The sequence below is a fragment of the Mytilus galloprovincialis genome, chromosome 2 (assembly GCF_965363235.1).
Source record: "Mytilus galloprovincialis chromosome 2, xbMytGall1.hap1.1, whole genome shotgun sequence".
Taxonomy (NCBI): Eukaryota; Metazoa; Mollusca; class Bivalvia; order Mytilida; family Mytilidae; genus Mytilus; species Mytilus galloprovincialis.
In genome coordinates this window covers 65,173,016-65,200,473 of record NC_134839.1, presented here as the reverse complement: position 1 = coordinate 65,200,473, position 27,458 = coordinate 65,173,016, and the positions used below count along the sequence as shown (strand labels likewise).

Below are 27,458 nucleotides of genomic sequence, written 5' to 3'. Positions count from 1 at the left end.
TTACCAAATATCTTCTCAATATCAATCTACTTATGTTCTAATGAATAGAGCATATAAAATAAAACAATTGATAAAACAGGATTACTACTGGTTATTCAGAAATTGCTTTCAAACAGAAAATCAAACATGGCAAACAAGTTATCATTCTATCTATCAATAAAACAATAAACAAAAATAAGGAATGCAAATAACTTTCAAACTGTCCAACTAAACAGTGTTAAGACTATAGTCCAAGAACTGTCAAACTATACAGCCCTTTAAACATAGTCCTAGAACTGTCTCAAAACTTTAATGGCATTCCAACTTTACTCACTATTATCATGATGTAGAGAGAAAGGCTGCACCTTGGCATTAAAATTTTTATCTAGTCCTGTATATATACATTTAACATCAAATCAAATTGTAGTCAAACAATTGAGTTATCTCCCTTTGACAACAAAAAAACTCATAATAACAAATAATGTGCAATATTTTTCTGTACCTTTCTTTTGACTGATGTGTTTTTGATCGGTATTATTCCTTTGTACTTCTTTTGGAAACATGTGAGTGGTGTGCAACAATTGACTGTCATACAATTATTTCAAATACAAATGCAGACTTTCAGAAATAGCCTTAAAGATTTACCTAGGGTAAACTATATGATAAGAAAACATCACTTTTAAAGAGTTGTCAAACAATGCTCAGATATCTTCCATACTTGGTCTCTTATCAGAACATTTTCTTATTTTTTGCCATAATAAAAGGTTTCATATATAATTGTCCAATAACCCACCTCTTCCTGTGTTAGAATCATAGACCACAGCTCCAGAGTTCCTGGATGAGTATGGTGTTCCTTGGTTTTGTTGTTGGTCTCTAACTGGGTCATAGTTATGAATACTTCCAGGATTTGGGCGTACACGAACATCTATAAAAATAAAATAATACTTCTACTTTTACTTTTAATTGAGTAATACACTGCTTAAGAGATTATAAAAAATTCATGAAACAGAATAATATACTAGTATGTGCTGGAAAGTCTAGAACAAAATCTGTCTTGACTATGTTCAGAATGAAATGTTTACTTAATTATAGATTGAAATAAATTTCTAAAAATGCTTTTTCTTTAATCAAAATGAGAGAGAGAGAGAGAGAGAGAGAGAGAAATAAGAAAAGTCTTGCTTTTTATAGTGATAGACTGTATCATTAATCTAATTTATTCTTTCATTGTGTGTTAATTTGTGTTACTACGTTTCATGTTTTAATTGAGTAAAGCCATTCCAATTGATATTTTATAGTGAGTCTATGTTGTGATGTTACACTATTGTTTCTGCTTTCAGATCAAGGAGAGGGTTTGGTACCATAAAAACATTTAATCCCGCTGCAATTGTTTGAACCTGTCCTCTAAGTCAGAAATCTGATGTTCATAGGTTGTCTTTTGTTTGTGGGGTTCATAAGTGTTTATCGTTTCTTGTTTTTTATATAGATTAGACCGTTGGTTTTCTCATTTGAATGGTTTTACACTAGTAATTTTATTGGGTCCTTTATAGCTTGCTGTTTTCAGTGTGAGTCAAGGCTCTGTGTTGAAGACTGTACCTTTACCTATAATAATGGTTTACTTTTATAAATTGTCACTTTGATGGAGGGTTGTCTCATTGGCTCTCATACCACATGTTTCTATATCTATATAGAGACGGAGAAACTTTTAGACGGAGAAACTTTTAGCATGGTTAATCACTGGTTTTTAAAATTATACACAAGTATATGAATTAGATCAGACAACAAAAGAAAGTGTTATCGTTTCTCTTTTTATGCATTAATTATATATAATCAGGATATCCACTAAGGGAAGTTCTTTCCTGTTTCTAAACACGGTATTTAATTATCTACTACTTTAACACTTCAGATAGACATCTGAATTCAAATAGCCACTATATAACATACTTTTTAAATAACTTACAATGAGCATATAATATCATGTATAGAAACTTAAATCAATTCTTAGATCAAATCAAAGTAAAAAAAATCAAAGAAAAAAAAAAAAAAAAAAAAAAAATCATATATTTAATATAGAATATATAATATGGCATATTTTCACAATTTAGCTTTGGTTCTGAATCTGTTAATATTTCCTGTGGTCTATTTTGTATGATAGCTTTGATACATTAGAAAGAAAATGAAAGTTATAATAGCTATAGCTTACCTGATGTTTCAAGACTAATAATTGTTGAAAGCAATTGTAATTTGTAACTAAACTTACTTTGGAAAGAAATACCATAACCAGGTTATACAATATATCATTAATTGATTGATTGATGGATTTATTAATAGATTAATTGATCATAATTGCTTTACATCTAGTGACAATCAATTAATTGATGATACAAGAATATAATTCAATATATAATATACATATATAATATACATATAAATGTATATTGAAATATAGGTTTGACTATAATATATACTAAATCTGATTGTTAGCAATAAAAAGCTTTTTCTTTGCCAAAAATATAAATATGAAATGGCAATCTGCCTAGCTGTATATATCATGCTGGTGATGTTAACATGAAGATAAAAAATATTATAACTGACATAAAATTAATCATTTACAAGATAGAGGAGGAAAGGGTGTACCTTTTGATGAAATTTTTTTTAACCTTTCATGCAAGATATAATCATGTTTTTACTTCCTAATGGCTTTAAATAACAAGTCCTTGGAAATGTCATTTTCTTAAAATTCTTTATACCATATTGATATATATGTCTGCATAAGTCCTCTTCCTAACTTATTTGATTTTATAAAATAAAAAGTCATACCATATCTTTTTAAATAAAAATACAATTGCAATGCAAGTTTTACTAATACATGTTAATGCAACCAGTCACACGAGGTATTGATTAACCTAAATCTTAAGTTAACAGTAAAACAATGGAGAGGTTAGGTTTCCTGTTAAAAACTGATTCAACCCTCAGTTTTCCATTGTAAGTGTCTATAGCGCAGTACTTATTCATTACCTTGACAGCCATTTTTGGTTGTTCTGCCAAATTATCTTGTTGTTGTTGGAGATCAAAAATTTATACAAGACCAACACCTTGTCTAGTCTTATGTCACAGACATTGGAATTTAGGTATCATCCATACTGATGCATAAGTGATCCTTCCAAAAAATTATTGAAGCAAAGAAACTTTGATGAAAATTGCCTTGTACAATGAGTGTTGTTAATATTTCAACTATTGGCCAACTTTTCATGAACTACCTTTTTTTCCAAATCTCCATCTTGTGCAGATTGAAATGAAAGAAGTGTCTGACATACTATATAATGCACCATCAATTTGTTTCTACAGATCATGTTTTATCTGACAACCACAGAGTTTTATCCTAGAAATATCAAAACAAGTATACCAACCACTATGATCTAACCTTGAAGAAATTACATTCAGCTGTTTCAGAATAAAATTGCTTTTCTAAAGCATAAATAATTTTATACAAAAATTTTGATGCCTTAAAATTTATTTCCAGAAAACTGAAAAGGAGCATGCATAAAGGTTTTTAAAAACGTTGTTAAAAAATATCTTATGATGGTTTATCAAGACAACCTTTTTTCAAATATTTGATATCTTAGAACTATCAAATTAAAAGCAAACTTCTACCAAGCTCCATGATTTGATCAATGCATATAACCTAGCTTTTTGAATTTCTAAACACAACTGAAAAATCCAAGTTTTTTTCTTTTTTAGTTCCCCAATTGTCAACATACATCTGTATGAATTCAGCAAAAAATCCCGTCAAAGAATAACTGAAGAGAACAGCTTTCAAATGTGTCAATGCCTCTCTGTAATATTCATGGGATAACAATTTTCATGGATTTAGTGGGCATATAAAAATCATGAATTTAAATGTTCAACTGAAGTACACATTTTCTTCAGGCTGTAAATGTTGGTAAAACCATGAAAACAAATATCCATGAAATGGTCCCAACAGAAATAAACAAATTGACTGAACTGATGGACAGTTTATGGCACAAAAAATTAATCTTCATAACTGCATGACATACAATTCATGAATGATCTAGGATTTTCTTTTCAACAAAAAGAATCTCACACGTACAGCAGTCTGTGTCAAACTTTTAAGTGTTTGTCTGATGAAAAAATGAATTTGAACTTTTCTACTATAGATACATTCAACCAAAAAATCTTAAAAGTTCCGTAGACTGAATGATTTTTTGCCTGACATTTTGTTGGTCAGACAGAGTTTGGGTTACACTGTGAACAGACTGGAATTAATACATAAATCTATTAGTCCAATGTCCATGTACAAACATGTACAGTGTACAGCATTAATATCCCATTTCAGAGTTCACTTTTAAACACTATCAGTATGATTACAAGTTCCCTGCAGATTCATTCTTCATATCCCTTCAGCTATCTTCTAAATGGAATGCAATTAAACCATACTAATTCCTATCCTCACTTTAACAACTTTTATAACTTCTGAAGCATTCTTTGTTATTCATGCAATATAAGTTTTTAGTAAAAGTAAAGCATTACAGTTATATAATTGTGCATTATATTAGTGAGCCATTACCTATCTCTGACCAATATATATTTTCAGATTAGTAAGGATATGATAAAATCTTGATTCATCCATTATAATAATTAAATTGAAGAGGAAGGGTTTGTTACATTTTATAAATACTATGATAATTAACATCATAATATTTTTGGGGCCTTTCAATTTATTTTTCAAGATTTTATCAGTGTTAATAATAACTAAAGGAAATATTGAATGAGATACCTTCTTGATAGTCCCTATTATATCCTGGTGATTGTGGGGGACTGGTGGCACTAGTACGCCTAACTATAAACCAAGGATTCATGTAAAGTTTATGTTGCAGCTTAACCAAAGCAACGGCCAAATGAATTATCATTTAAATATTTATCTCAAATTAAGATATCATTTGATATGTTATTCATATAAATTACACATGTTATTTCACCAATTAAGCTTGAGAATACAGCATTGTGTTATGTCACTTTTTATGAGTTACTTGAATCAAATTCACTAAATTACGGAAAATTAATAGTTATTCAAATAACAAAAAATATAGAAATGCTGACTGTTGGATACCTTCTTGTTGGTCCCTATATCCAGGTGAGTGAGGAGGGCTTGCTGCACTGACACGCTGCTTAACTATAATGAATTAGTAAAATAGAAAACACCAAAATGAGATATAAAAAAAATCCTTAAAGGTTTAATTTTATAGTAATTATATAGTCTTCAAAACTCTCCAATGAATTTCGTTCCTACACTTATACTTATGCAATGATTACATAATAATAGATTTAGGTTATATATTCATTTTTACAAAAAGTACTGCTTGTCATAAAAACATCTTTAGGCTTTTAATAATGTGATAAATTACAGAAATATTTACTTCCAACAACATAAGGAGCCTCTTGAACCGTCATGAATACTAAGAATAAACAGTGTATACCTTTCTTTTTTGATTTACTTGCTGTATGTAGTAAATTCATACATTTAATCTCAATTTAAACCTACATTCATATTCATAGTTTTTTAATTTCAAAATTATACATGTACAGAAGTAGTACATGGTTAATAAAATGATTGGTTGAAGTTTGAATCAGATAGAGACTATATAAGTTAGATATATTTTGATTGGTCAATACCTTCATGTTGAAATCCTGGTGATTGTGGTGGACTAGAGTGATGAGAACTTCTACTACGAACTAAAATCAATGAAAGTTATGTGAAAAATAGCATGCCTTATTTGATGTTTCATGAAAAAAACTTGACCTTCAAGACATAATAAAGTCTTTCAACTTTTGTTCATGTGACCTTCATCTTAAGTCATACAATCCTTTTGTCTAGAGTCAATATGGCTTTATGTCAATCACTCATAATCTGAGAATTGACTGTGGAAAGTGCAGGTACATGTTATCCCACTAGTCACCCTAACAATGTAAACGCTAGCAAAAAACTAAAGAAAAATAGACTTTGTTTGCTATATTTCAAATGTTGCTTTTTTAAATCCAATGTAACTCCATATAAATATCGTAGATGCACTTGATATTGCTTTATTCATTCCCATGCATAAAAATTAAACTGTTAAAACTAAATGCTAACAAAATATTTGCTTAACTAAAAATAAAGTTTTGTTACATTTTAAATCATACACATTCTGTATAGTATTAAAAACAATGGGTAAAAGTATTCCAAAAAAATACTCAATGCAGTTATTATAAAAACCAAAATAATAATAGCCAACGAGCATACATGGCAATAAAATAGACTTAAACCAAAATGACATGATATAGGTTATAGAAATGGTTACCATTGACTTGCTCTGCTGGTCTTTTGTACTCCATGTCTCTAAGTTGATCTTTATGTCCAGAATATGTCACCTGACTGAAGTTCTGTGTGTTCTGTCGTACACGCTGAGTCTCAGGGTCATCAACAACTGTCATCTTCTTTCCTTTCTGTCTTTCGAAATCTTCATGGTATTTAACCTGAAATTACACACAATTCTTATTTATTAATTCCTTTATCTAAAATTATCATGTCAGTTATACTTTTAAACAAGTACCTAAAATCTTATTTTAGCTTGAATAATATCAATTGTTAAACATACAGTGCACTAAAAAGGCATGCTCATATCTGACTTTATGATTGCAAATTACATAAATTCATATCAAATATGACTGTTTCATCCTCACATCTCTAAGCTCATTAAAAATTACAAACATGAAACAGAATACAGAAATTGAGCATTAGAAATGATGAATATGGTCATCCATTGAAATTTACACATTTTTTTAATGAATTCCATGATTTGTAGATGTAAACAAATGCACTTTATAAAATAGATTATGATTTCCACCTGAAAGTTAAAGAAATATTAGACAGTTTGAATCCTTATTAAAAAAAGTTTGCTATGGCGTATGGGTTAAATAATGTAACAGACGATTTCAACGAATGTGTTGGTAAAGGTAATGTCTTTGGTTAGCTTGCTTTGCTTGCTAGCTTAACCATGAAGTCATTATTAGGTAAGGTATACTACCCTCCTTTCAAGGTAGTCTAGTCCTATGGACAGATAGATTTGTTATCTGCTGGACTAGTCTACTCTTAAATCTAATAATGACTACACGGTTCAGCTAGTAAACCAAAGATATTACCTTTGCCTACACACTCATTGCAATCGGCTGTAAAGCATCTTAAGACAAGGAAGTTATTTAACAGTATGAGGATAGTACATGTACTGTACATAACATTGCTGTTCTGCTTCTTGAAATTTATTAAAAGGTAGGTTACATTGAGGTAAACAAACATTGTATACCCTTCTGCAATTCATACTTTGCTTTGATAGGTTAAAAATAAAAAATATCAAAGGTACTTAGTAATCCAAATTCTTTGAAACAAGACATGCACTGTAAACAAACAGGGATTGTCTAGATTAGACATCAAAAATGTTTCACATGAAAAGAAAGAAAGGTCTTGCAAATTCCTCTGAAAGGAACAAGGGGAAATAATTCTTGCACATCAATAATTCAGTCAACAATAACTGTTAACAAAAATGCATGGAATTCTTGGGGAAAATTAACCTGGTGTATTCTTATTTAGACCACCAATTATTTTGACAATATGACAGTTTTTCTTTCAATAAATCCATGCAGAATTATAACCAGGTGAAAGGGGAAGTAACTCTTATAGAAGCCCATGCCACAGTTATACAACAGTTGATTTTTGTGCATGGGCTGCCACACCATGCATCATTACCAAACTGAAATTTTCAACATTTTTCTTATGTCGTTGCATTTCCACTGTGTCTGGAACTTGCATTATAGCTCCTTTGGACCTCTCAAACTCTTCATGATACTTAATCTATAGGCAATTAGTAAAAAGCAATTTGATTAAAACTTCAGTTACTGTAAAAACAAATCCATGTAGTCACTAGCTGTATTCAAAGTAAGAAAACTAATCATATCCATTAAGTTAATTGGTAATAACAAGCTGTTGAAAATTCAATACTAAAAAACACATTATTGTTGATATGTTAGAATATAAACAGTCTAAATGTTATGTTTACTTTTCTATGTCAACTAGCAACTACATAGTACACATTTTCTATGCATTTATAATAACAAATTTACACTGCACATCAGTTCATTTAAAAACTATCAATTCATAGATGCATTTATACTTATAATATGAGAAAAGCATTTACATGATTTAAAAGACTGACAAAAAAATATACAAATCTATATTGCCATCTCCTTCAGTTAAAAGTTTTTGTGGTTTATCAGTTTATCGAATATTTTTTTCAAGGTATCAACATATGAAAAATACTTAATAAATATTTATAAATAAACTATATACATTGTTTAACGCATATTTCAAATATAAAAAATACGCCTCTTCGAATTTATTCATTGCAAAATTCATTTTCAAGTTTTTTTTAAATTTTATAAATGTACTTGCAACCCAAAAGTATGGTTGTTGCTGGTCTATAGCAGACTGGTAAGAATTACCAAGCTAATGTTTTCCTGGTTTTTCATATTCTGTTTCATCTCAACAGGATCTTCAATTTGTATGTACTTCCCTTTTCCTTCTTCAAAATCCTTATGATATGCTATCTAGCACATAAGAAAATAATTATTTTATAAAAAATATCTAAGGATGATGTTAAAAAAGGTAAAAGGTATTCATGTATCGATAAAATGTTCATATTTGTGTATTGAATCTTCAGAAGTTTAACATTTTCATTTTGGTATTCATAAATCTATAAATTTCATATTGCATTTTCAGGAGTTTGATGGGTATTCATGTATCAATAAAATGCTCAAATTTTTATATTAACTTATTCATTTTATGAGAACAGTTCTTTCTTTCATGCACATACATTTAATGGATTTAAAACAAGACAAAATTCTTTATCAAATTGACAAATATAATGTTTATTTTCTCTTATACCACTTCAAACCATGATGCATATGATATGTGTTTCAATACCACAGAAGTCTACATACACACATGGACTGACTGTCTGTTTCTAAATTACACAACTTTGTATCAGATTTCCACTTAGATTAATCATTTACTTATACTAGGTAGATATGCCATTAACTATTAAGGTTATGTCTACTAAAACATGCAACATTTCTTCAGAACAGACACTGGAAATTTTTTCCAGTAACGTATGTAATATTACAGTCTCACAATGAACATATGATAATACATGTACATGTATGAAATCAAGCTAATATTATTGCTGCCACAAGGGATTACATTACAGACAGAATGAAAAGGATATTAATTTTACATATTTTCTCTTCTCATCAAACAATCAATGCCAATAAATATTAGCATGCCTTATATCATAAATGTATATTATACTAATCATAGATTTTCAGCATCAGTATTTCAAATCAATATTGTTTTAGCAAATTAAATGAATAGTCTATTTACATTAAATCATACTGATGTTCAAATACACAGAAAAGTTAAAGCTGAAGCACTACAAAAAGGAAAAAAAATAAGGATCACTGGATATATTTATTGAAGAAAGACAGAAAAAGTGTTCAAAATCCAATATCCCAAACTAAAAAATACAATTTACTATGGTAATGTGTTGTGATGTATTCTTCTACAGTGAAGTATTAAACATTACTTTCCGTGTTTTTTGACATGTATCCAAATACCTGACTTTTATTATTTTTTATTGATAGTTACATGTTATGAAGCATGTTATTGCGACAGCTTTATCATCAGGAAGTTACCCCTCATCTCAAATGTACTACATGTACTATTTATATTTTACTGTTTTGGGGTCAAGTACTTTATAGAAAAAATATGAAACTTACAAAAGAAGATAAAAATCTTTAACATTATCTTTTTATAAAACAATGGCATGAATGGAATGGGTGTGACTGAATTTTCATACAATACTTCATGCCTTATCCTGTTAAATTCACCATACAGTTGCAGTTTAATTTTACATGACTTGCTTGCATTAACTCTATTAGATATTTCATATAAAGGACTCCCTTCAATCCACTTATAAATCCCTTCATACAGAAATATTTTAATCCAACATAGACTAATTTAATATAGAAATCTATAAACTAATTATTCCTAAAAAAAAATAAGTTGGAACCAAAATCTACTTTACTCCATCTCACTGACTTTTAAACTTTGCTTTCATCTTCCATTAAGAATTTTAAAGGAATGTTTTTTTTTATTACCAAAGTTTATTGTCCTTTAACAATGTTATATCAGTAAAAGATGTTGAATTATTTATGATGAGAAAGAACGGTTTATAAATGGTCATGTTGATCAATGGAGCAGAAGACATTTTTGTACTTAAGCACGTTTATCTGCAATACAAATTTACAACAGACATTTTTTAAATAATGGAGTTGTATGTGCTTCTTGAATACCTGATAAGGTTTATCAAATTAATTAAACTTAGAAGCCATAAAAAAATAATGTATACATGGTTTGACATATTACTTATAAGTGGGTCAATGACCCAAATGGCCAGATTATAATACGCTCATGGTTTTTAAGTTAAAATAATATAAACAATAACGACTTTTGTGTTTCATGCATGTATGTTTTATAGAAAAACCTTTTGGAATACAAGTTAAACTTTTAGAAAGATGATGTACCCTGATTTCTACAAACTGGTGCTGGAAGCCTTTTGACATTTAACATCTTTGAGTCCACAACATGCACTAACATTGCACAACAATCTAGGAATAAATTTTATATCTTCTCCAAACTCACAAGTTAATTCTAAAATTCACTTTATGCAGGAAGGTACACAAGAAGTCCATTCAAATTTATGCTGAGATTCTCATGTACAATCAAGAACCCAGCCATTTTGATATATATATTTTCATGTACAAACAAGAACCTAGCCATTTTGATATATATATTCTCAATGTACAATCAAGAACCTAGCCATTTTGATATACATCTATGTAAAAATTGGGAACACACAAAATTTTTAATGAATGTTTTTTTGTAGATAAGTTACTGTGGCTTCATCTTTATAGTGGGTACCAATTTACTGGATGGAGGAGAACTTGCATTATAGTGGGTACCAATTTACTGGATGGAGGAGAACTTGCATTATAGTGGATACCAATTTACTGAACTTGCTTTTTAATTGATGTTTTTTTGTAGATAAGTTACTGTGGCTTCATCTTTATAGTGGATACCAATTTACTGGATGGAGGAGAACTTGCATTATAGTGGATACCAATTTACTGGATGGAGGAGAACTTGCATTATAGTGGATACCAATTTACTGGATGGAGGAGAACTTGCATTATAGTGGGTACCAATTTACTGGATGGAGGAGAACTTGCATTATAGTGGATACCAATTTACTGGATGGAGGAGAAGTTGCATTATAGTGGATACCAATTTACTGGATGGAGGAGAACTTGCATTATAGTGGATACCAATTTACTGGATGGAGGAGAACTTGCATTATAGTGGATACCAATTTACTGAACTTGCTTTTTAATTGATGTTTTTTTGTAGATAAGTTACTGTGGCTTCATCTTTATAGTGGATACCAATTTACTGGATGGAGGAGAACTTGCATTATAGTGGATACCAATTTACTGGATGGAGGAGAACTTGCATTATAGTGGATACCAATTTACTGGATGGAGGAGAACTTGCATTATAGTGGGTACCAATTTACTGGATGGAGGAGAACTTGCATTATAGTGGATACCAATTTACTGGATGGAGGAGAAGTTGCATTATAGTGGATACCAATTTACTGGATGGAGGAGAACTTGCATTATAGTGGATACCAATTTACTGGATGGAGGAGAACTTGCATTATAGTGGATACCAATTTACTGGATGGAGGAGAACTTGCATTATAGTGGATACCAATTTACTGGATGGAGGAGAACTTGCATTATAGTGGATACCAATTTACTGGATGGAGGAGAACTTGCATTTTAGTAAATATTTGATTTCATGGTTTTGCAGTAGTCTATAGTACATATAGGTATATAGGAAATTTGTAATTCTATGAACGTTTGAATTTGTGGTTCATGGCCTGTTCCCATGAAATCCACTAAAACTGGTATCAAACAAATAAGGATGAATCAACAGTAGTTCAAAGGTCACTGGTTAGATCACAACAATCATTGAAAACAATCATAGACGAATAATTATAACATCATTCAACATGTTCAACATGTTCAAAATACACATTTTTATGAAAGTAATGAAACCATAGAAGCAACTGCAAAATTTGATTAGAGCATATTCAAACACATTCTTGTATCAGTTTTCACATCAACTGCCTAACTCATGCCATAAAAATGCTTCAATACCATACTAATATTATTGGTGTTGACTTGGTGCTGTTTTAAGTCTAGTCGATCAGAGACTTGAGTGTAGGAACCTTTGGCTTTCTCAAAATCACTGTGATATTGTACCTAAATACAGTTAGTATAAAGAGAAAAAAAGCAAAACAAAACCGTGTTACTTTAGCATTAAACTGAATACAGCCTTATTCAAATAACAAATCATAATATACATGATAAATATATACAAACTAAAAGAAAGGCACACACAAAATGTAAAATCAATCAAGAAAAAAGTGTTTTATGTTAGAAATGGCAAATGAAATCTAGAAAATGTGACTGGGACTACATATAGATCAGCAGAGATACAATTTTGTGGGAACAGGATTTTTCAGTCCTTTTTAGCAATACCTACTAGGACTTACTTTAGTTGGTTCAGATCAACTAAGTAGTTCATACTGCACTGAATTTTATAATTAATATTTAAGAAGGAATAAAAGTTCCAACTGTTCATATCTTAATTTAAGAATTTCATACAAAAAATGAAAATGTTAACTTTAGTTTATATATAATATTAAATGAACATTTCAAATTTTTATATTTTTTCAAATAATAAATCGGAGACAACAAACATTTCATGTAAAGCTTAATTTAGTAATTCATGTACTGGAGAGAAACCTAAATAGACAAGATTCACCTATTAACTATATTCACCTTTTTAGTTACACATCCATTTCATCAAGTTTCAAAAGATGTTGGGTACAACTATGGCTTTGGGCTAATTTATTTTAACATTACAGATAACCCAGAATCTGCCTTTTCAGAATCTAAAAGACCACAGATTTACTGGTTGAAACTGTATTTTTTATTGGGAGTCCCCGAAAATTAATACAATGTCACAACATTGGCTACATTTCTAGGATTTAGGTTACGAACCAAGTACAACATTTTGATGATAATTTAATTATGGTAAATGACTCACTTTCCACTATCTGTGTGTTGTGGATTTTACCATATTTAACAAGTTTAATAAAATTTGGATGAGGCAAACATAAGTGAGAGTGCAGAAACTAAATAATTTGCAATTTTCCATGTTATAGAAAGGAGCAAACTAACATGACTAAAGTTACAAAGTGGAAACAAAAATGGGACAAATAATATGATTGTAAAATACAACAGAAAATTCATGTAATCCAATTAATTCTAAAATGTTCATGATTATTCAATATCTGAGTATCTAAAGCAGTTGATACAGTACTTCATTTCTACCGTGGTCTACACTAAAGCAAACTTATCTGCAAAAATCTCTTTCATATTTTTACCATTAAAATCTGATAACCAAATAATAATTGGGTAATATATAACTAACACATTGTAACATATACGACAGAAGCTTCTATATTGTACAATTTATATGTATATTTTGTACTTTTTCAGGTAAGGGAGACAACTTACATTACTTTGTATTTTGGTATTATCTGCTATTCGTCTGTTCTCTGGTGTATCAGCTACTTGTGTGGGTTTTGTGGTTGGATAATGTCTGAAAATATTGAGTTAATAGATTAACACCAATGCAATTTCCTTTCAAAAACTTCTCTGTATATTAATTTTAAACTCATCTAGTTCAATCTTATAGCTCTGTTAAAAAAAAAAACTGGTGAGGCTTTTATTTATTTAAAACATCTCTATTGATGTATGATCATTTTTCTGAGTTGTCAAAATACAAGTACACTATTACAGACTCAGTTATTTCGGAAATTTTAACTAGTTTTTCTTTTAACAATATATATAATGGCAAAAATTGCAACATGATAGGTTTCGCAAAGATTGACCTTGCATTCTTAATTGAGATAATACTATTTGTATGCAGCAGTTACTGAAAAAAGAACTTTTCTCCACCCATGTTTGTTTAAAAATGGTATAAATAATAATATCATGCTGAATTGGTTCAATTAATTTAATGTATTTGTATTAATTTTTTTTCTTAAGGTGGTACCTAACACTACAGGGAGATAACTCTGTAATATCAGCTAAACGTTTTAATTACGTTGCTATATAACCAGTGTAATTTTTCTGATAAAACGCTTGGTTCAAATTATTTTAATTTTTTACATTTTTGTAAAAGGGTCAAAGTAAATACTTTGTCAAAATTTTATGAAAATTAAACGAGCCAAATTAATTTTAGTGCAAGTGTTGGGTACAACCTTAAAAGACATCTTTCATGTCTGTAACATCAATAAATGGGATTTTACATCCACCAGTCAATTGTAAATTATAAAGTTCTGTTTTTTTTCTAACCATTGATCTAAGAGGGGTCAGACTCACTGATTAAGCATCCAAATTTTAATCATGCATAAGTGCTCTTTTTTTATATAAAAATTAGACCGTTGGTTTTCCATTGTTTTCAGGTCTATATGATTTACACTACTGTAGTCAGTTTGGGACCCTTTATAGCTTGATCTTTGGTGTGAGCTAAGGCTGTACTTGGTTTATAATTTTTATTTTTTATACATTGTGACTTGAATGAAGAGTTGTCTCCTTGGCACTAATATCACATCTTATCTATATTGACCCTGAAAACCACCCCGAAATTTATTTTTTAAATTTAAATGGTTATACAACTTGTTCAAGCTATCAGAAAATATGTAATGGCTCTTTGTTTGTGGAAAAAGACCCTTTCTTTTCTTGGAGATAATAATATATAAATAAAATGAAAACATAGCCTAAGCAATCCTACATGTCCCAAAAGTACTTACGCATTGCAGTACGGAAATTTGTTGTAACCCTTGTAGTTTTTCATATTTAATGTCATGTTGCACGACTGACATTTGAAGCATCCTTTGTGCCATATCTGAAAAAAAAAAATTATGCCTCATTAAAAAGTTATTAAAAACAAATAAAAAATAATAGTTTTTTTTTAAGAAGTAAACAAATTATACCAGTGTACTCTATGGTTTTATAACCTTATTTCAAACATATATTTTAGAAATATAGTTTTTTAGAACATCATTTGTCTGTCTTTTAATTTTTGTTTCTCCCTAAAATACTTCTACAATTCTTTTTTAAATCTAGCATATTTGAACATGTTTTAAAACATTTCTTGAATAAAGCATGTACTGTTTGGACATACAAATACAATATCAGTATAACTATAAATGTACGCATACTGGACATAAATATTTAGTTACTGATATTATTTCCAATATAACTCTTTGATAATGCAGTCACTATACACTCTGGATATATCTGTTCATCAAATCAGCTTTAGAGATATCAGGTGGTTAATGTTTCTATTGATAGAAATAACATTCCAATACTACTTATCTCAAACAGAGGGACCATCTCAATATACAAAAGGATATACATTTACTGATAACCATCTTCAAGGTAACATGAAGAGTAGTACAAAAATCTCACTCATAAAAATAAATAATGGTTTATTTTATGTTTCAAACCAAGGGGGTATTTAACAAAAGTTACATTCAGCAAGAATGTATAACTATTTTAACAAATTTAAAAGTACAAAAAAATGTAGTATTAACTGCATACATTTGTACCTTTGGTATTAAATTAAATGATTATGCACACATGCATTTTCCCTTTATCAAAGCACCTGTTCCAAAGCAGAAAATAAGCTTATAGGTAATCAGAAACTTCATAATATACATATAAAACATTGGGGTGAGAGAATAAATGAGTTTTTTCCTCCTCCAACAAAAGATACTACATGTATAAACTTATGTGTACCGGTAGTAATTAAGAACATGGGATGACAGGTATTATAATTGAGTCAGCAATCCAACATTTTAAACAAAGAAACTATAAACAAATAGAGTGACCATTTGGTCAACCATGAATCTACTGGGTCAAGTTAAGTAATAGATGCAATGAAGTATATCTTTTTGCCCTTATCAAAAACATATTGATGGTTAAAATGACACCCATAAACAAACATAAATGTTATGATCCAGGTTTATCTAGTTAAGGTGTGGATCTACAAGTATTAATTATCATTTTATCTTTTAACATTTATCCACAGGGTCCTACATACCAGTATCACAAACATAACCTTAAGGCGTGTGTCACACCTGAGAAAACTTACAGGTGAATTCAGTGTGAGTTTACGATTTTTTGTAGCATTATATTTGTAAATAGGAAAATAACATAGATAAGCATTTCATTTGTCAACTCCCATGTCAAATGTTTGTGTTTTATGGTAATTTTCAATGTACACCATGTTTACATTAATATATATATATTTTATCTCTTGAGTTGAGGATATTCATTCAACATGAAGAATAGATAAATCTGATGTATACCTGTTACCATTACCGTATATAAATCCCTTCATAATGAACAAATAGAAATTTAATAATACATGTACTTCTTTTCTTTAAGCACACCTATATATGGTTTTGACTACTAACACACTGCACTAGACTAGTAGTACTGCAAGGCTGCTTTGTAAATGAACAACCTAACTGGTCTTGGCAGATCTGTTTGGGTTCATGAACGAGTCGTGACCTGATTTTCAAGTGCTAATCAGGTGAACACAAGAGAATTTAAAAGAAAGGAACAATGGTTAGAACTCTGGATGGTTTGGGGATGTGGATAATCAGGATTTATGCTGGTGCCAACTCTAAATGTTTGGGGGAATATTAAGACATACATATACAATCAAGCATTCAATTTTAATGAAATTCAAAAATAAAACTTTTTCACTTGGAATATCATTTCACTAGATGTCTGATTATACATAAAATTGAGAATAGAAATGGGGAATGTGTCAAAGAGACAGCAACCTGACCAAAGAACAGAAAACAGCCCCAGGCCACCAATTGGTCTTCAACATAGCTAGAAAATCCCACAATTAAAGGCAGTCTCCAGCTGGCCCTCAAACAAAAATGTGTACTAGAAACTTTCAGTGAAAATGGAAGCCACAATAGACTCTGAAATATGTATATAATGATTTATACTACTTCAAATACAAATTTTCCAATAAAGCTAAGAAACCAATTATCCATGATGATATTATGACTTTTTGTCTGGTGCTGGTAAATATAACTACATCAGTAATAACATGTAGGTGTACATACACACAGCAGATGTAGACACTTAGGAATGACTTAATCATACTCAATGAAAGTTATGTAGGATTTCACAAGTACAAATGTTTGAAATTGCATACGAAAAAAGAAAAAAAACTTTTTGGTTTGGAATACAATGAACAACAAAACAATTGCCTCACAACAGCTTTATTTTAAGGTTGAGGTGCATTTTGAATTATGCTCCTTCCAGTCTGGGCATCCCATTTAAAAAAGAAGTACTGGTACACATTCCAAACCAAAATTAACCTCTGCATGACAACTATTTCATTCAATCTCAACCATGTCAACATTTACAAGCTTTCTTAGTCTTTTTTTCAACATTGGCTAGAGGTATAGGGGAGGGTTGAGATCTCATTAACATGTTTAACCCTGCCATTTTAAAAAGGGGGGGTTCCCAACCCAGAGTAAAGGGGGGGTTCCAACTATATGCTCCCATTCAAATGCATTGATCGGACAAAAAAAAAGGGAGGGTTCCAACCCACGGAACCCCCGCCCCCCCCCTGGATCCGCCACTGCATTTTTACACATGTCCTAAGTCAGGAGCCTCTGGCCTTTGTTAGTCTTGTATTATTTTCAATTTTAGTTTCTTGTGTATAATTTGGAGTTTAGTATGGCGTTCATTATCGACATTATCACTAAACTAGTACATATATTTGTTTAGGGGCCAGCTGAAGGACACCTACTGGTGCAGGAATTTCTCGCTGCATTGAAGACCTATTGGTGACCTTCTGCTGTTTGTTCTATGGTTGGGCTGTTGTCTCTTTGTCACATTCCCCATTTCCATTCTCAATTTTATTTAAAAGATGAAATCTAATTCTTCATTCACCTACAATGTATACAATCAGTCACAGGCAAATACCAAATACAGAAGTATGAGTTAAATTGTTCCTTAAAAAATAAAATTTATGAATAAACATCACATTACTATATATGATCAATGATCATGTATATTAAAGAAGAAAATTGAATAGGAATGTGATGTTTAATTAGTTTTCCATTCATAAGACCTTTACAACTGTACAAAGACAAACATAGATGTTGACCTTAATGACAAATTTTCCCTCTAGTCTTATAGCAAAATATGTTATTAATCTATCAAGTATTTTGGTGGGATTTTGTAAACAACACTTCTAAGTAGTTTAGCTTGTATATAAAACAAACTTTATGGGAAGCTTGTAAAAATCATGTATAGTAATTAATACATTATAGCAAACGATAATTTACTTTGAGATTTTTTATCTAGGAAAAGACATTATACATTTAAATCACCAATCCTGAACCTCTACAATGTACTTATTTTGCCTCCATGAAATTACACCCGATTAATATGTCTAAATTTTGACCTTCAAAATTGGTACCAGCAGCATATCTGTGTATATGACTATATCTTTATATACTAGGAAGAGACCCCCTGTCAAAATCTGCTCTAAATTGTACAAATGGAACAAAACTGAATTAAACCTTGGTGGTAAGATGAGGGATGCTTTTCATGCTTTTCAAACATACAAGATAAATAACCAAAATGAAATTACTCAGACTGGCTTGAGTACTGTTTAAATCTTATCTTAAGTCACTGTGCACTTGAACCCAAATTTTAATCTTTTAAAAATTTAATTCCTGAAATTTTGATACAATTTGAATTTCATTATCTTTTTACGATACATGCTGCCAAATCAACCAAAATGTATGGGCAAATGTAAATGTAGGTACAGAAAACTCTTGTTTGGTTCTATATGTCAGCCATGGTGAATACTATCCTGTATCATGAAAACTAAGGAATGGCATCCTGGAATCATCCCTTTGTACACAATTAGCTTACACATTGTTGTGATAATAATTAGTATTGTATAATTGGAGATCCCAACAAAAATATGTAATTTAGGATTCTGGACTCCTCATGATGATCAGCATAGAGGTCATGGAGGTACAACTATCATACCTAAGTAACCACCTGCCACTCAGACCTCCCAATAATCCAGTTGCTATTCAAAGGCATGTTCATTTGTTACTTTTATCTATATTATATATTAATAAACAGTTTGATTCAGTCTGGCTCGGTGATTTATCAATCAACAGATACTATAACTATTTGATGTTACCAACAAATGAGAAAATATTTTATATAGATGTGTAGGTGGAAATACCAAAATAACTCATTATCTCTACTTATCTTGTTATTATTAAAACCATGAAAAATAAGGAATGGCATCTTGATTGCACATGTGATGATCAGTATACATTGTACATGTAAGTACACATGTACAAAAAAATGTACAATGTGTACATGATAAAATATATACAGGAAAAATAGTACATATAGAGAAGAATCTTGTACAAATGTACATGGACATGCTAAATCTTACATGATGATAATGTTTTCCATTTATTGATTATTAGTATTCAAAAACCTTTATGTTGTAAGCTAGTCAATTAGACTTGATAAAAAAAGAAATATACCCTTAAAATTGATCATTTTCATTAAAACTTTTACAAATGTCTTATTCAAAACATTTTTTTAAGCAAGTTCTGAAATGGATCTTCATGTACATATGACATTATTATGTACATATATGACTTTGGTTATATAGTCTGATACAGTGTATTTTCTAGAACAGGGACGTAGCTACCTAAGGCTCGACTAGGCACGTGCCTATACAAAATTTGAATTCTAATGCATATTATTATTTATACATAACCCACCTGTATTCAAATCCCGATACTAGTATCCTGGTTAAGTATGATAACTTGTGCATAGGTAAACAAAATTTCAACATGGATAAATTTGTTGTTCGTTCGAAACGAAAGAAAGATGAAGAGAGATCAAGAGAGTCCAAATTGTCAGACTAGGACAGCAACTGACGATAGTGGAGAATCATCTAAGACTGAAGCTTCTCCGACAAGTAATACATCGTCATGTACACAACACCATCCCCCTTACCCAGATATCGGGTCTTTACAACACTGACCAACAAACAATACCAGACTTCTTGGTGTCCTTTCGACTTTCAAATCTACCTCTTCTTCATATACACCGACACCTCAATGTTGATGTTGATGTGAGTATAACTAATTTTATCGGCAGAAAAAAACGTCGACTTGACTTTGAGTAAATGTATCATTGTCTTTGTGTATGAAACTGGATCTGAAAGTTATCAGTCATAAAAGTTCAGAAGTATTAGATTTGTTTAACCAATTTTTGCCCTAATTTGAGATTTTAAAAGATTCGTTCAAAAAAGTTGACAATCTTTTCCTTTGACCCTCTGTGGGACTTAATCTAAAACTAGTCTGATCTACACTGGGCATATTGTAATATTTTTTTTTCTTTCAGATTTTTGATTGTACACTACTACGTTAATTCAGGTGTTAATGTAAAATTTCATAATTCTTCGAACTTTTCTTCATGAATATTGTCATGATAAAAACCAGTAAATACGATATTTTTGTACACAAAATTATGCAACGAAAATGCTGAAAACCGTTTTCCATCGGGGGGGCTTTGCCCCCTGAACCCCCTTCCAGGGCTCTGCCCTGGACCTGCAGGGGGCCTTGAGCGGCCCCTAGACCCCCTGCCGATTTGTGCCTACAGTTGATTTGATACCTAGCTACACCCCTGTAGAAGAATTTTGATATTTAATTAAACAATGCCTAAATCAATTAATGTACATATTTATTTTGATTGTCTCCTTTTGTGCATATACATGTATGTGAAAAAAGGGGGTAATGGGTATTCTATCAACATTGGCACATTTTTCTTTCTTCAAATGTAAAATGGGTTAAACATGTAGGTTTGTTTTAAGAGGTGATAAATATACATGTACAATGTACATGTTACATGTACATACTCAAAACCAAAACAAAACAAGAAAACCCATTTTAAAAAGAGGGGGAGGGACATAAAGACTTATGGTTCATGTGTTTTTTTCAAATAATTTCAACCAAAAATCAATCAATCAAACAAATAATTTCTGAATCACAATATCATAAATGTGTAGAACAGGCATGACATTACATGCAAAAGTTTATTCAAATTTATATCTGTAAGTATGTGCTGTACATACGTTATAAAGATAAAATCAGGTCAAGGGAATTAAATTCTAAAAGTAAACAGATAAAATATAATTATATAATTTTGTCAAGCATGTCAAGTATTTAAAAAATAGAACATCTGTAAACATATATATATAAAAAAATATGGCGGTAATAACTACTTGCAAATGCTTATAAGAGCTTACTGGTCTGTGCATATACAAAATTAATTTAAAATAGAAATGAACATTTTTTACATGCCTTTTTTTAATGAACAATTTTTACATGCCTTTTTTTAACTAAAATAAATTGGAAAATGAATGTAATATTTAAAGGATCAATGACATGTCACCATTCATAGTTAAAAACCATTTATTCATGACAAAACTTGCAAGTTTAAATGTGGTACTATGCTAGCATACATACTCCATGGCGTGCACACTGGACATACATGTACATGTAGCACAAAATGTACATACAATATATATATACATTTGTACTTGTACACTAGTACATGTACATGTACTTATACAGGTACATTTATAGTGAAGCTACATTGTACCAAAAGCAATATTACCTGCACATGTTTATATAAAAAAAAAATGCACCTGCACATTTTGGAAATAGGACACCATTCCCAGCTGGCACTTAGACATTTTATTTTGTAATTTGGCATTTATTTTAAACCATTCAACTTCACTGTGCACTATATTTTATGTTGATGTGGCCATAAACTTTGACCTACCTTAGACCAAACTTTATTAACCGACGAACACAGAGACAAGACCACATACGTACATGTAATGCCATTTAACTATTAGTGGGGCATCATAAATTGTCAAACACAAATATGTGTCAACAGGGCACCGTGCTACGAGTTTTGAGTTTCATGTTGCCGAAGGTGTAACCACAACATGTTGGTTACCTATTCATACATTTTACATCGTTTAAAACATTGTTGCCTCAGATCCCAACTACCTGCCGCCATTGGCTGGGCAATAATCAAGACATATAGCTTCATGCTTTAATGACATTATGTGACCAAAAAATGTATACATGTATATGTCTTTTTGGTTGAGTTAAGCCTTCCAATTGATATTTTATTGTGTGTTTTCTATGTTGTGATGTTATACTATTGTTTCAGAAAAAGGGAACATTTGGTAACATTAAAACGTTAAATCCCGCTGCAAATGTTTGCACCTGTCCTAAGTCAGAAATCTGATGTACAATAGTTGTCGTTTGTTTACGTAATTTATACATGTTTCTTGTTTTTTTATCTATAGATTATATTAGACCGTTGGTTTTTCCATTTGAATGGTTTTACACTAGTCATTTTGGGGCCCTTTATAGCTTGATGTTCGATGTGAGCCAAGGCTTCGAGTTGAAGGCCCTACCTTGACTTATTATGGTTTACTTATATAAATTGTCATTTGGATGGAGAGTTGTCGTCTCATTGGCACTCATACCACATCTTCCTACATATCTGTTTAGGGTTACCTGACCATCCTTAATTTCAAATCTATTTATAAATCACAAACCCTAAGCTATTTTATTTCCGTTAAAGGAAGAGATTAACTGAACTTGTCTTAAAGATGTTCAACATACAACAGTGATCGGGAAGGACGTGCGCCCTGCGCCTATAGCGCATATCGACCAGAAATGGCGCATAGAGTGACTTATGTAAGTGCCCACGTGGCGCACAAAATTTTTCACTTCGTTTCGATACGTTTAGATATCGTCAAATGGATTTCCGATCGTGTTCCGTGCCGCCATGTGTGTGTACACAATTGTGTAATGTTCCTCCAATGATTGGAGCACCTATACATATTTGGGACGTCTCGGGTGTTTTATATATATGGAAATAATAGAACCACGGGGTGTAACTGAATACCCAAAAAACGTAATTAACCATCATTCATGATATGATTTTTTACAACTTTAAATTTGTGAAATTTGGATAGTACAAACGACATTTGTCTCTAATTAATATCTTTTACGTTAATTCAGCTTGCTATTATTTCAATTGAAAAACCCCAAAGCCTTTTTATGAATATAGTTTTGTCTCCATAAAAGGCGACTAACTGTCCTTGTCACTTTTTGGTCTTTGGCTTGTTTTGACATTTTGTAAACATGACTTCAGCGAATTGTTGTTTTGTTTTGTTTTATCAATTAATAATACTCTCTACTGTTTTTGTTGTCATCGTGATGAAGAAATAATAATACAAGAAGATCAGAGGAAATGCCAGAAACGTCCTCTAATACGGAACGTCGGGGATAAGTATGGTATCGACGAAGACCCAAATTTAATGTAAAATCAAAGAGCTGATAGCTCTGAAGTGGAAGAAGGTGAATAAAAGGTAACTTGAATTACCATAAAAGCAGCCCCACTTACCCAGGCTGCTTTGTTCCATTATCGTTAAAATGTATTTTTTTTCTTCAAACAAGAAAAGGTCATAAGTACATGGATTTCCCATCCGTACAATCATTTTCTATGTTCAGTTGACTATGAAAATTAGGTATAATCTTTAATTTGGCAGTAATTAAGAAGATCATATCAAGAGGAACACATGTGTACTAAGTTTCAAGTTGATTGGATTTCAACTTCATCAAAAACTACCTCGACCATAAACTTTATAACCAGAAGCAGGACGGACGGACAGACTAGAAAACATATTGCCCATAAATGGAGCATAAAAATAGTAAGACTTGTTACATACCTGCCAACTTTTGAAAGTTCCCATATGGGTTTTTACTGCACAACAACAAAATTAAAGGTTACAATTTTTAGCAATGTATTTTGCAAGATCTGGATTGTCTAGAAAAAGTGTCATATTTGTATGAACTTACATGACTTACATGCCTTTTCCTTAAGTCTGTTTGCATAATTCTAGTTATATATTAAATCGGTAGAAACATTATACATGAAGCTAGCAGAAGCTAAGTCTATTAGCCTAGTTGCACATATTGTATGTTGACTTTTAACCAGTTATAAACAAATTTAATATATAAACTTCAATTTAATCCTTGAAAGAAGGTCTAAATTAATAAAATAATTTATAAATTTTAATTTTTTTATTTGTCCAAAATCATTTAAATTCATTTAATCAACATCCTTTTATGATTATTTGATTAAAATATTAATCATTTATAGTCTTTTTACCATTTACATTTTTAAAAGCAAAATAACTGAAAACAGGATAAAACAAAGGGAAGTAACAAAAAAGTATTTCAATATTCCCAATACACATCGTTTTGATAACACAACGGCAGTTAGCCGGAGGTAAACATCGTTGATTACCAGTATGTTTGACACCCAAGCTGTCAAGTGAAGCCATATAATTATACATCTTCTTTGATGTTCAGGTAAAATTTAACACAGGTGTCAATTACACCCGTACAGTAGTAAGAAATGATCAAATATGGCGTCTGAAAAATTTCATACACGGGAGTTTTTTCTCCTAAACGGGAGGTTCACATGTATGTTACGAAGGGCATCTAATTCACATGACAAAGGAAACCCATGAATAAAGATAACACTTTATATATCCTTTTTATTTATATAAAAATAAAATCTTCTTGTCTGCAGGATTGCAAATTCGTAACTTCAAGGGCGAACTTGTAAACAGGGCGAGTTGTACCGATACCAAATTCACGCATGCGTGATACAAATATCTACAGTTAAAACATCCTGTTACAAGTAAACAAATTACGTTCATGTGGATGAGATGAAATCTAATAATTTACATAAATAAAAGGGTCATATTTACGATAGTGATTGTTTTACAATCATAATTTACAAATTAAATGATTCAGATGCCCAATCATGTGTAAAAATCGGTGTCAGGAATCTAAGTTGTTTTGAAATTGTAATACACGAAATGAATGCGGCATACGGAGACTCAAAGCCAATGGTCGGCCCCTTAAGTCTTCAGAAGACTTGACGTCTTCTTCCACTAAAAAACATGAACATGAACAAGACAACAGTACCAGTAGAAACATTGTAAATAAAGGTTATCTTAAATATTGTCTGGTTTGGAAGAAATTATTTTACTTTCTTTGAAATTGAAATAACAAAATCACAGGCACAGTATCCATGATATTATTTAGAATCATAAAGGTAAGTACCTCCATCTCTTTGCCGAGATATACACTTTTATTTTTTCCACTGTAGTCAATTCAAATGGCCCATTCAGTTGACAACATGGCCCATTATTTTTTAAAATGGCCCCATGAATATAATTTTGAGGGGCCCTGGGCCCATAGAGAAAAAATCCTTCCAGATCACTGATACAAATGTATGTAGTTAAACATCCAATGTTTACTATTGTGCTCAACATACAAATGTAGCTGTTTTTAAGGAAACTGGCAACTAGCTACATGTACATGTACACTGTACATACAGTAATACATGTATGAACAAAAAATCATTTTATTTCCCACAAAAATCAAGGGAAATAGTCCAATATTATTTTAAAATATGGCCCATTGAAAATGAACCACATATATACAGATATAAATATATTTTAAACTCAAAATCATGTTGCAAAAACCTATTAAAAATGTAAAATAAAAAATAAAAGTGCCGACCTAGCTACCCCAATTTTTTTGGATGAGGAATTAACCATAGCGCATGTTAACCCTAAACTGAAAATCTAAATCCTGAAACTGATGTATTCTTAAATACATTGTGCACTGAAAGCGGTACAGTATCTGTATTATACTATAATTAATAAATTAGTATAAATCTTGAACGTGGCCATAGGTGTCTAGTTTGAAGATGAAAGCTGTGACCTATGTACATATCATGTTTAACTGTAAGAACTGTGCAGTAAATTGCTTTGTTAAACAAATATTTCGTTAAAACACAATGGTTTTTTTTTAAACTTTTCAATTTGACACAGCAATATTATACAAAATCAAAGGACAAGGTCAACGTGTGCCCCTCCCACCAATACAACTGAGAATAACTATATTAAACACTACCTATATTATCCATGATTCTATCTTAATGATAATAATAATAGCATTTGGGTCACATAAATACCTTTTCAACATGAACCCAATGACCTACAAGTGGCTAACCAGTGGCAAACTATGTGCAGCGGTTAGAAAAAATGTCAGCGCCCCTGTTACCTTGTCCAAACAATTCAGTTTTTCTGTTGGATAAACAATCTTGGTACATTTTGCACACGGAGGATTCATTTTGTGTTAGTCTTTCATATATCCACAATTAAAAGAAGAGCTAGTGATTATATCATAAACACACAAACGACATCGAATTCCTCGAGTGTTGATTTTCGAATTCACACGGAAGTAATGAGGGAAACAGCTAACAACCAAAACCATGTTTAACTGATGAGCTATCTACAATGGTCTTCTGACCTAATTATTCATACAGAAAAACTTAATACCACATGGCTATGTTTAAGCCAAAACATTTTATGTATTTTTCCACCAAAATTTGTTATTGAAACTTGCATTTATGTTATTTATTACACAGTTTATGACGTCCGCGAATCCTTTTTTATTCTCCTCTATACCTACTTTGGTTTTGGGATTTGTCGATCCCAATTCTAAAGTTGGCGGGCACGTGCCATTTTGAATAAATCAGGGGCGCGTCTCAAAACAAAACAACATCCCAATGGATTTTCTTAATTAATTTTTTGGATTGTCATTTAAATTAATCGTTTTTTATTACTTTTGATTCATTATTACTTATGAAGTATCATAATATTATAAAACAGTGTAACATATAGTAATTTCGTGTGTAGCAATTTTATCTGAAGTTATTCTGAGATCATCCAACACCATGCACGTGTGTTCCTACTATATACGGTAATCAGTATGCATTTCATCGAGGATTTGCATAAACAGATTGCATACAGTAAAAGCATTAATTATTCAAGAAACCAAAAAAGCTAGTCTAGTTAAACAATGATTATAACCTGAACGTGGAAAGTAGACTAATTACAGCCAAGTTTAAAT

The 27,458-nt window shown here is 30.9% G+C and overlaps 1 protein-coding gene across 19 annotated transcripts in view; it reads right to left on the bottom strand.

Annotated features, from left to right (window-relative positions):
• LOC143064130 (LIM and SH3 domain protein F42H10.3-like) overlaps positions 1–26,794 on the bottom strand; it is a 35,207-nt gene extending 8,413 nt beyond the window's left edge. For 2 of the 19 annotated variants that reach the window (XM_076236728.1, XM_076236741.1), the window contains exons 1-11: positions 26,607–26,791; positions 15,096–15,190; positions 13,795–13,879; positions 12,367–12,471; positions 8,530–8,634; positions 7,778–7,882; positions 6,336–6,510; positions 5,671–5,730; positions 5,108–5,170; positions 4,775–4,837; positions 773–904 (exon numbers count right to left, since the gene is read on the bottom strand). In XM_076236728.1, coding sequence (XP_076092843.1) covers positions 773–904; positions 4,775–4,837; positions 5,108–5,170; positions 5,671–5,730; positions 6,336–6,510; positions 7,778–7,882; positions 8,530–8,634; positions 12,367–12,471; positions 13,795–13,879; positions 15,096–15,190; positions 26,607–26,675 — 1,057 coding nt within the window. In that variant the 5' untranslated portion in view covers positions 26,676–26,791. Of the gene's footprint in view, positions 1–313; positions 371–772; positions 905–4,774; positions 4,838–5,107; positions 5,171–5,670; positions 5,731–6,335; positions 6,511–7,777; positions 7,883–8,529; positions 8,635–12,366; positions 12,472–13,794; positions 13,880–15,095; positions 15,191–26,517; positions 26,540–26,606 lie in introns of those variants that run through there. The other 17 variants (XM_076236727.1, XM_076236729.1, XM_076236737.1 and 14 more) reach the window with 17 other exon arrangements.
• Positions 26,795–27,458: the final 664 nt, after the last annotated feature.